The sequence below is a fragment of the Varroa jacobsoni genome, unplaced genomic scaffold, assembly GCF_002532875.2.
Source record: "Varroa jacobsoni isolate VJ856 unplaced genomic scaffold, vjacob_1.0 scaffold_1291, whole genome shotgun sequence".
NCBI classification, from domain to species: domain Eukaryota; kingdom Metazoa; phylum Arthropoda; class Arachnida; order Mesostigmata; family Varroidae; genus Varroa; species Varroa jacobsoni.
In genome coordinates this window covers 36,002-47,192 of record NW_019214193.1, presented here as the reverse complement: position 1 = coordinate 47,192, position 11,191 = coordinate 36,002, and the positions used below count along the sequence as shown (strand labels likewise).

The window sequence follows — 11,191 nt, the reverse complement described above, 5'->3', positions numbered from 1 at the left end:
AGAACAGAGCTCCGAATGTTGTTTTTCTTGCCGTTGTCACACTGTTTAGCACTAAGTTATTAGTCACTACTACTTATAATATAAGTAGCATAGCTGTTGTTTAGAAGCGGGGGTTAACGGCAGACCAAAAGCGCTACTGCAAAGAAACTCTACCGAACGTCTTTAGTAGTCTAAAAACGCTATGTTTAACCTAATAGTGTTTACTATATGCGGATTGCAGATATCTTAGACCAGCTTGATTACAGTAACTTGAACAGATAGTGGAGAAATATTAGTCCCATTAGTTGCATATTTTACAGCATTTAATAAATCCCCATATTTAAGAAGGACATTCTGTTAAACATCACGATAAAAAAAGCCGTTGTAAAATGTATGTTCACGCGGAAAGAAAATTGACAATCCCATAGAGAAGCTGCAGCGTGAGACTTTTTAATAAAGTGCATAAATGTATTCTTTTATGCGAACCAATATGGCTGTATATGTCGGTCACCATTTGTATCCTTCGTGGAATCATATGCTTGAGAAGGAATTTATTGACCTTTGTACGTTATTAATCATGTTTTACTAGCCTTTTATAGCCCGATTAGGTTCTTAATCAACCCGATTAACATTACAATAAACGGCTCGTGCAAATTTAACTTTAGAAACAAGCAGTGCCATAGTTACAGGGCGATGCAGCCATTTAAAACGGAAGTATGCTCCAACACATTTGGACTAGATTCAAGAATAATCTTGCTTCACTGCAGGCAAAACAAGCTTTACACCTAAAAAATCACGATCTGTCCGCACCTCTGATTGACGGAAAGTGGTGCGCAGATTCAAATTCAAATTTGCCGCCACGGGACGCGTTCGATGCGGCTTCATCGACCAGCCACTATGAGACAAGATGGCCTCCGGTAGAGTGGTCTCATCGCAGTGTGATTCCTTGTCGACGGCATCGCGGTCAACTGTTGCTTCTACATTGCGTCACGTATGTTTTGTACATCTGTTTTGTGCTTAACTTAAATTGTTAATCGTGAAAAAAGAGGTTAACCCACCAGTAGTCGCAGTATTCGGTGGGCTGTTGTGTGTCCCGCTTTAACCATCCCCATTTCGCGTGAGTGCCAGCGGGGAGAAGGGGAAACAGCCAGTCTTTTCGTGGTCGACTCCCCTGTAGCAAACAATCTATGGGCCTACATCGTGCCCTCCTCCCCGGCGCCAGCTTCGGAGTCGCCGAGTAGAGCACGAGTTCGTGTCCCCGCAGGGGGACAGGTACTTACCAAATAATCAAGCAAGCTAGCGAGAAGTTTGCCGAACTCTGCGTATTAGCAGCAACGGCCTGAGCGGTGGTACAAATAGCCGCAGTCGTTGTTGTCGTCTCTCAGAGTACAGCGTCGCTTCTGTATTCAGCCTTCTTGTCTGTCTACGGTTTTGTCGGGTTGTGCCAGCTATGCTACTGCTTAAAACCGTTCTTCGGCTACCGCTTAAAACCACCGCTGTTTCACTTTTAAGTGAATATACGAAATTGTAGCAAGGTTAGAAAGAAATGCATCGGAGATTAAAATCGACAAGAGGCGGTATTGGGTTTAATGTTGGTAGTACAGCGATACTGATCATTTAGATTAGTGTTGTAATCTTATTCTGGTAGGGTGTCCCCATCTTAAACGCCCGAAGGAAGCTTATGGCATGACACATGTTTGTTTGGTATGGTAAGTGGCACTTGCTATTTACTGGCAATCAGAAGCACCAAATATTGGCGGTGCTTCTGATTCAACTGACTCGTCTGCTTTTTGCAGTCAGTATCTGACAGGCGGATAAGACCTTTGGAAGCGTGTTTTCCTATTATAGCCTGTATCATTCGTTTCATGAACCGCCGTGTTAACATTATGCGTCGCAAACGCTTGCTTTCGCCGACTATGCATAATGAACCCGGTTGTCCTGCGATCCCAAGAGACTGAAATAATGAATTCAGCGTTCAACTTGAATTCTTGGTATGGCAAAGGTACGTAGTGAGCCGTACGGCTGACTCGAGAAGAGTAGGGGTCATTATGCTGACCCCGGTATTAAGCGTTCAGTTATTATACATACATCAGGGGTATTTCCTGTAGTAAACATTAAACATTTACGAGACAAAGTTGCGTTCATTTTTGCCCCTTGTTCCCGGTGGGGTGTCCTTCGCTTAAGGATATGTCAGCAAAATCTTTTTCAACTTGCATATCAGAACGAAGCAAGTTTGAGAACAGTACACCTCATAATGAAATGCCGTGTGAGTTCGGGCAGTACGTGCTTTGCTATCATGTCCGTTATTTTCCTATAATTGTTTGGACTTCGCTTACGCTTATTATGCTTACATGAGATTTTGTCATGTCCGTGTTGCACCCATTAGTTTATAGCCGTGTTTAAACATGTTTTTGCTCGCTTATTGTTCATTGTTAAAAAATATTTATTAAAAGCTAGCAGCCGGTCTGTCAGTAACTGCGCACGCTGAACTCTGTCTTTGCCAGAGTTCTTAACAAATTGAAACCTAAGTGGTGTCTTTATTATCGTCTTCGTCCTCGTCCTTGGTAGGTTCGGTTAAATTTTGCCGGTCGCGTTGTACGTTGCCGGAAAACGGCGGTGCTCGCTTACTCGTTGTGTCTGCCATCCGATGGAGGGTCAGTCAGTCAGTATTTGTATCATCAGTTAGTCAGTCTTTTTCGAGCCACATAAGGCAGTGATAATCTCTGATCTATGTAATTGAAATTATTTCGTAGTAGTAATCAGCGATGCTGGCCTATGTAAATAGTTAGGCTGTCGTGGCTCGCCGCCGTGGCATCAAGCCGAATTTGCTTTAGCTACCACTGTGTTGTTGATTGCGTTGGTGGTGACGAAGTAGTTCGCTCGTACTACTCAAACGTGTCATCATAAGCCGGTGTGTGGTATTAGATGATCGCTGTGTTAAGCCGCAATTATTGTGGCCGGCCTACTTTTTCGCGGCAAATACAGCAGCCGGGTGCGTACCGACGGCTAGTCCGGGCGCGGGGCAACTCACAGGCAATCAACGGCGTAAGCGCCATAACGGTTCAGTTGAAACGCCACAACCATGACAGCTGCAGTAGCAGCACCAGTAGCGGGAACAGAATAAACCGACAGCAGTAGCAGCAATCTCTCCGACAGCGGAGCGTCGTAGCAGCTTTCAGCCATCGGGCGAACGACAACGACTGCTGCTGCTGCTGCAGGCTGGCAACCATTTAGCTGTCGCGATTGGCCGGAACTGGTGCAAGATGCAAGTAGAGTGAAAACGGACGAAAAAAGGCTTCGTTCAACCCCTCCCCACTTAGTCCTTTACTTACCCTAACAGCAATCCACACCAGTCAGTCTTCTATTGCTGGTCCAAATAGCAGAGTTCGACATTTATTGGCGTGGGGTGAGGTGGAGTGAGCTCATTGGTGGCCTGGAGCATAATCAAAGGTTAAGGATGCGAGCGCTGTAGACAGAGTCGAAGCAGAACGCGTCTAATTTACTCCAATATGTCCTTGCGTCCACCAATTTGCGTGGTATCTCGAGTTTACTTTTCATTTAACTGCCAACCGCTTTGAAGGGAAAGAAGCCAATTGACTTCTAGTTGACAGCAACAACAAAAACAAGCATACTTATTGAAGAATAAGGCAATTAGTTCCACCAGCAGCCTTAATAAATGCTTCGGGTTTTGCACTGGGAGCCTATTTACGTAGGTTTTTACTGATTCTAATTGACTTGAAATCGTTGTTTATACCTATAGTGCTGCATAAATGATACTATGTTAGATTATGCATGCCTTATTGCGATGTTCTGACTTGAGTCTTATATGGAGCATGTAACTCCAAACAAACGGATGTTCAAGGCCGAAAATATTAGTGGATTCCATTAAAGGCAACCTGGTCAAACATCTATTACTTATTTTACAACGTTATGGGAAAGCAGTAGGACACAGATATAAACGCTATGTTGAATTACGGCTAAATAAAGCTAAGCTTTACTAGTGTTTCCGTTAATTGGAAGTATTTGGATGTAGTATTTAGACTCTAGCTAAAGCATGTAGTATGCAGCTACCAAGATTTAAAAAATAAGTGTTATTTAAGAGTAACATATGGTTATTTCTAGCATATAATTCTAGTTCAGTACTAACGCTTTTGTTGTACTTTATTCCTGCTTCAATCTTTTATGCGGTTGTACTCGATTGACACCTAATTTTACTATGACAGTGACTACTCGGTCAGATAAGCTTGTGGATGAGTCAAAAGGTAGAAAAGCCTTCGCTGTCAGGGCAACGCATCAAGACTCGCAAAAGGGGTAAGTACAAATAACGGGTAAGTAAGGCCAATTGGCTCGGCTGTTATATCATCACTACTCATACGTTTGAATATCGTTATGTGATATATTTACTATAGTAGTTTAAGCCTCAGATTTGTATATTTAGTTACAATGATGTTCAAGGGTATTTTAATTGGGATTTGCAGATGAGAAGGAGAAGTACGATCCCATCGGCTTTCGTGACGCGATCCTGACAGGATTGGAGGCGAACGGATGCTCCGCCTCCGACCTTGAAGGGGTACACAAGGTAGAAGAATTTCTAAGTTAAAATTAATTTCGGAATAGTATAGTTTTTGTAGAATAGTATAGCAGTTTGTTCCGTTGCACATAAATCATTGTGGTGTTCACCTCATTGCGCTGTCAAATTTCTGTAAAGGTGCAGCATTTGACCTGGATAACCAAAGCTAAGCCAGTGCTATATTTCTTCGTTCATACTGTTTTGTTCTTAATCCTAGTACCTGGACTCTGCCGGAAATAAGCTCGACTATCGTCGCTACGCTGAGGTCCTCTTTGATCTCATTATCGCCGGAGGTTTGTAACTTTTGCCATCATCATATATATAGTACTGATGATGTTTCATTTCATAACCTATAGGTTATGAAATACAACGATTCTTCTATAATAGCTCTTCTATAAGCGCTTCTATAATGAAAGCCAGCTGTTTCAGCGGCGTTTGCGTTTGACTTATCGTTTTTACACTTGCAACACAGGCATTCTTGCACCGGGCGGGAGCATCGTAAAAGATGTGCGCGCCGACGGTCAGCCGGGCACGACGGAGATCTGCGTATTTTGCGCCAAGGATGCCGCCCAGGTTAAGGTATAAAGAATATACATTTCGTAAAATGCAGGTAGCCTACGCGACACTAGAAAAACAATGTTATTAGAATATTTTTCAGGATCATTTTTGGTACGCGGTATACAGTACGAAAGGCCACAGATAGTTATATGGGATGTCCTTAGTCGTGTGGCAAATATCATATTCCGAAGAAGCACCTGTGCAGAGCTACTAAAATGTATAGGTTGTGATACAACAGTAAATGTGTTGGTATCTATCTAATTGTAGGGCTACGCAAACCTCCTCGTCAAGCTGATCCGGCGCTATAAGTACCTGGAGCGATCGCTCGAAGAATCATTTGGAAAGGTGCGTAATAAGGTGACTTCTAATATAAGATTGGTTCGTAGTGGTCTATGTAAAGAAATGGAGACAAAACTCTGTTTTTGAATTTGGCTTGAACAATATATATTGGAACCTTTTTCTCGTTTTTTTTTTTTTAATCAAATACTATAACATCCATTTGATGTTTAGCCATAGAATCGAAAACGGGAAAGAATTATGTAACGTTGTGTCCATATTTCAATATTTCAGGTGATGATGTTCATGCGTGGCTTCGATGCAGATCAACGTGAAAAGTTGGCGGCTGTGACCGCTTTTCTTCTTACCGTTGGCCTTATCCCGACTTCGGTACTTTCCAAACTGCTTCAGGATCATCTCATCAAAGATGGATGCGCACTCAATTTCCTCTTGAGCTGCCTAAAACGTTGGAGCGAAGAGAAGGATGCGGCCACCATTTGGAGTGCCCTGAGGCGTTACCAGGTAAGGCGGCACTGCGAGTGGGTTCCGTTTCTGAAACGGAAAGCGAAATGGGATCTGCGTATGCACAAAATCAAAGCTATTATCCTACTGCGCGCAGTGTACTTGCCTCTAGATTGAATTAAGCTAAATGAAAGCTTGATATTTTGGTCTTTCCAGGATTTTTTTTCTGTTAGTGTGTTATTGTCATACGATTAACCTTCTTGTTCATTTTTTCCGTGCTACTTTGGTTCTTCAAGCTGGAGCAGCGTTTGATGGAGTTCATGCCTGTTGCCAAGCGTACGGAGCCCAACCTTACTCAGGTATGTAACTCCGTTACACACCCAGTAATAAAGTCTATGGAATAAACGTTGGCTACCTGCTACCACTAGGTTTAAGAATAACAATATTACCCCACAAAGAACGTAAACTATTATTCTCATATTCTAGGCATTGTCGGACGAAGGTCTTTCGGCCTTGGTGGATTATCACCGTGCACACGCTTGCCAATCGGTCAAACGCGAACTACAGAGCACCCTTAAGCAGCTGTTAGAAGAAAGGTTTTCTCAGGAGCGTATAATCGATGAGATCAACAGCAGGGCAAGTGCATCCGATCTGTCAGACTCTGATGTCGTTGTTCTCTTGTGGACGACACTAATGAACATAAAGGAGTGGAATAAAAAGCAAGAGCTGGCGGCCGAGCAAAGCGTTAAATATCTTCGACAGGAAGTTGCACCTCTTCTTGCCGAGTTTGCCGGACGCAGCCAAAAGGCAGAAATGGCACTGATGCGTGCTATACAGGAGTATTGTTACGACAATATCAATTTCCTTAAGGTCTTCCAGAAAATTGTCGTTCTGCTGTACAAGTGCGATGTACTTTCAGAGGACACGATCCTAAAGTGGTACAGTGAGAGCCATTCAGCAAAAGGTAAATCCGTGTTCCTCGATCAGATGAAGCCGTTCATCGAGTGGCTGAAGAACGCCGAGGAGGAGGATACTGATGAAGATGACGATTAGAGACGGTGGCAAGATCAACGCACAACCGAGCGGCTGCATTGTGTCAGTGAGTGGCGACAACAGCAACATCAGCAAATCTAGAACATCAAATAAGATCAACAATAGAACGAGAGAAGTTCGATTAGAGAAATCGACTCACGTCAAAACCAATCATTAGCAGCAGCAGTAACGGACATATATATCGACAGTCAAAACTTTCAAAAATAAAACTACCGCACGAGCCACCGAAATTCTAAGAACAGTTAGCAGCTGGCAGTTGCTTCAACGGTATGGGATTGAGGCAAAGTATTGTTTTTTTTTTTGTTGCGTGCTGCTGCTGTTATATCAAATTGCTCTGTTAATTGGGACGGTGGCAACAACGACTACGATAATGGCCGATGGCGTCGTGATACCTCTGTTACAACTACCCAATACTTTTATTACGACGGTTATTTGGTCGAACGAGTCGCAGTATTTAAAACTAAAATGAGGGCAATAAGATCCGACAAGTTATCGACAAGTGTTCGACCTCAGCGAGTTTCAAGAGTGCCCACGAGCATACTACATTTAGAGTATAAAACAACCAACTGAAGGAGACACACACGGACATACCAAGAACTAGTGCATAAGTACTTGTTGTTGTATTCGTCGTCGAATTGCACTGAAAATAATGACGGAGAACAAGAAAAGAAAAGGGCTACGGTGAATTAGGCATATTATAATTGGCATCATTGTGTAAAATGGTCTAAAGTAGCCCCCTTCTTCAAATAAATCCAAACGATGAACAGTGGCTAAAAGGCTTGCCACCTTTTCTCTTCACGAGTTGAATAATAACAACAATTAATCATTGAAAATAATCATTATGCAGATTATGACGATGACCAATGAGCATCAGTGAAGGTAGTGATGATGGCCACGGTAATAATATGAATAATAATCATAACAATAATGACAACGTGATCATGACAGTATCACCAACAACAGGAACAAACATTAAAAAAAAGGAGGAGAGCTGACAAAAATAAAAACAAGGTATGAGGCGACACAACAACACATAATAGTAATAATAAAAGAGCGCTTATGTTTTATACCGAAAATCGTTCAGTTTTCTTTTTGCTCTTAAATGCCGATATGCGTATGTATCTACCACTCCAACTGCCATGCGATGATTAATCAACAAAGGAAATAATACGATGCTGTCATGCACGTGCAATTCCGTTCATAGCCGTACCTGTCAGCAGTTCTAACGCGTACGCGAACGGAAACAGTGTTCCATTATAAAGCAATAATAATTGTAATTTCTTAGTATTTTCAAAATTTTTCCAATTAATTGTCTTAATCTGCTTTCTTTTTATTGGCTAGAGGCCCTGATCTGTATCTGATTATAATCAGATACAAAAGGATTTTTGTATCTGATTATACAGGAAATTCAAGGCAAAAACAACATCATCAGCAAAACAGGCGACTCTAAACGATAAATTTAAAGACATGAGTGAGGAAATCTGTATGTACATCCAGAGTGATTTGAAAGTTCCTGTCCTTCTTGCTCGTAGTAAGTCACATGGTTTTTCGAATACTAATTCCAACTGAGGTCCACTTATTGCACATTATTCTCCATCGAAAGAGCTGGCAATGATGCTTTTATGATATTCGCACATGTCTTTTTATCTAATTCAACGCACAAAGTAGAGATCTCCAGATTTGCAGGTCTTTTTCCGTTTTCTTCGATCGTTTATCAGGATTAGGGTATCAATCTTACCTTTGAAAAAAGTATATTGCGAGGTTTCCTTCCGTTTTACATTTCGATAGTTAGCCTCTAAACAATATAAAAGCGTGGAACTGCCGTACTGACTACATTAAGAAGTCAGGGTGCCCTATATAAAATTAATAGTTTCTAACTCGTCAAAAAAGAAACGCGACTTGAAGTTTCAAAATTTGTACGATTTCGTCACGTTGCCTAATGATATCTAAACTGAACAGTTTATTTAAGGAAATGTGAAAGACTATATGGAAGTATAAACGTGTACTTAACAAAGTCTTTTGATTTCGATTGCAATTGCCTGGAAGGAGGAAATAAAGTGTCCCTTTTTCGTGCACTTCTCTAAGCTGCGTCGTATATGCTCATTCTTAGCTCGACAATGATACTTGAAGGCAACTGTCGTTGTCGTCATTTGCTTTTAAAATAAAATTGCTCTTCTGAGACCCGTGCCCTTGTTGTAGTAATCACTCAACAAAGATACGTGACAATAGTTTTAAGCAGTAAATAGGAAAATCTCACATGTAAACGAGCATAGAGATATATTTCTGTAAAATTGATACTTGTAGATGTGCAGTCTATAACAACAAATGCGAATTAAATTCTTTCAAAATAATAATTTCAAATAATTTCAATAGAAATAATTTCAAAGTGGACTGTAATTTAATCTTGACAAAAGCTTGATGCTATTGGATTTTAGGGTCAAGATTATTTTTGTTTGATTTTCTGATCATTTGATGACAAGGCACTGAGCGCGATTTTAAAGTGTTGAACCTCGAAGAGCATTGCTAAACAGATATGTGGACCTTCTTGGGTACACACCATTGCTTACAGAATATTTAAGACGTGCGTTCAAGCTTCCGATAATTTCTGCCTATTCAGAAGCCACCAGCACATGAAAAAGAAAGATAGCGGAGATTCATCCTGGCTTTTATAATATGAAACTTAGAATAAAAGAGTATAAGAAGGGCCGTACAAGACTAACCGTGATAGCACATGATTACACGCTTTGCAGTCTATAGGTTTTATTACATCATATGCGGGACAGTATATTTCCACTTGCTAAAGGCTGCGTGTTCCTGTGCAAAATATGGTGCAGTTTCCCGCAGGTATTATGCGGTGTCAGTTCTATCATTAAGTAGTCTCTCTAAATTTAAAATTTTCGAATTTATATGCTCATAATATATAATTGTGTTCTTCTAAACAGAAATAAACGATGTTATTTAGTAGAAAGGCCTAATAATATACACTAGCTGTCTTACTCATTGTCAGTCGGGAGTTCCTTAGGTAAAAGACATTTGCTTGTAATTTTATTTTCACAAGCGTATTTTGATTGCGATTCAGTTTGGTCATAATCCATATTATAGATATGTTTCATTCATTGAGCTAAATACAATAAAAAATATTCTTTGACTTCCCCCGAGAAGGGGGGGGGGGGGTGGATTGGTAAATTGCTCGACTTGATTGATGACCATGATTGACTCGCAACATAGACTTATAATATTTTTAATATTTGATTTTTAATATTCGCAGTTACGTTTTATACATATCATTACATTTCATATATTCGAAGTCTCCAGCGTATGACGGGCTTTAATGCTCATTACGTGTAGGACGAAGAACTCGCATGAAACTCTTCTCCAGACAGGTGGGAAAAGAATGTTGCATGCGTTCCTTGACTCGTTCTAGTCGAACCTGTCGGCGAAAAGAAAAAAAGAGCCAAAACGAAAAAAATTATTTATTGCTTACAATCAGATATGCCGTGGTCACAGCCAGTCTGTACAGGGCGCGTCATCTTGAGATCGAAATTTGTCAAAACAATTAAGCATGCAGAGACTTGGAAGAAAAACAATTAAGACTTAAAACTATGATCAGCGTCAGTATCAACAACGCGGCACATTAAAAGCTGAGTTCTTCATAGGAGAGGGAAATGCAGGGCAATCATCGCTGGCCTGTGAGTAGCGCAACTGTTTCAGCCACTTTAATTAGTTGGTTATTCACCAGTTCGTCTGCCCATACGCTGCTCTAGAAGCACCAGTACACAGAAGTCTGCGCAAATCCATTAGAAGAGCAAGAATCATCGAAAACGTAAGTGTTATAGCCACAATTCAGGCACAACTTTTTTGAGAAGTTTTAAAAGTTTGCACACTAATGACCATCCCCAATTACTCGTGTTTATGGCGCAAAAATCTTGAATAATTACTTACTAACAAGAATACTTACCAATAATATAATTCTGATAAGGAAAGAAAGACCTAATCTAAATATTTTAAATAAAGAACTATCTCGGAAGGCTAAACGGCCTCAAACACCACGGGTGGAGTAATGCAGCGAAAGCAGTTATTTGTGAAGTATCTAATACTCCGGTAAGCGATTGGTGTAAATTTCTCCTTTTTCATGATGTGTTCCTGTATCACATTTTTCTTATCATTGATTGTATGTTATATATATATATATATATATATATATATATAACATACAAGGCACTGTTTGATAAAGCAAATGCGCATGGAACAACAATATATTCATCGAATGCATAATCAAGGGTGAATACTTAG

The 11,191-nt window shown here is 40.7% G+C and overlaps 2 protein-coding genes across 2 annotated transcripts in view; both read left to right on the top strand.

The window, feature by feature from the left end:
• Positions 1 to 876: 876 nt before the first annotated feature.
• kra (basic leucine zipper and W2 domain-containing protein kra) lies at positions 877 to 7,974 on the top strand. Its single transcript, XM_022847491.2, has 9 exons — positions 877 to 970; positions 4,203 to 4,290; positions 4,458 to 4,558; positions 4,767 to 4,842; positions 5,022 to 5,128; positions 5,375 to 5,452; positions 5,678 to 5,905; positions 6,142 to 6,204; positions 6,332 to 7,974. The coding sequence occupies exons 2-9, from the start codon at positions 4,230 to 4,232 to the stop codon at positions 6,896 to 6,898; spliced, it is 1,281 nt and encodes a 426-aa protein (XP_022703226.1). The 5' UTR covers positions 877 to 970; positions 4,203 to 4,229; the 3' UTR covers positions 6,899 to 7,974.
• A 2,603-nt stretch (positions 7,975 to 10,577) lies between these two features.
• The window catches only part of LOC111268477 (glutathione S-transferase Mu 5), a 6,374-nt gene continuing 5,760 nt past the window's right edge, over positions 10,578 to 11,191 (top strand). Inside the window, exon 1 of the mRNA XM_022847492.2 lies at positions 10,578 to 10,721. The gene's annotated coding sequence lies outside the window, so the exon portion shown is untranslated. The remainder of the gene's footprint in view (positions 10,722 to 11,191) is intronic.

Coding starts and splice junctions, on each gene's coding strand:
- kra (XM_022847491.2), top strand. CDS start 4,230: ATGAGTCAAAAGGTAGAAAAGCCTTCGCTGTCAGGGCAACGCATCAAG. Junction 4,843..5,021: donor TGATCTCATTATCGCCGGAG/GTTTGTAACTTT, acceptor CTTGCAACACAG/GCATTCTTGCACCGGGCGGG. Junction 5,129..5,374: donor AGGATGCCGCCCAGGTTAAG/GTATAAAGAATA, acceptor ATCTAATTGTAG/GGCTACGCAAACCTCCTCGT.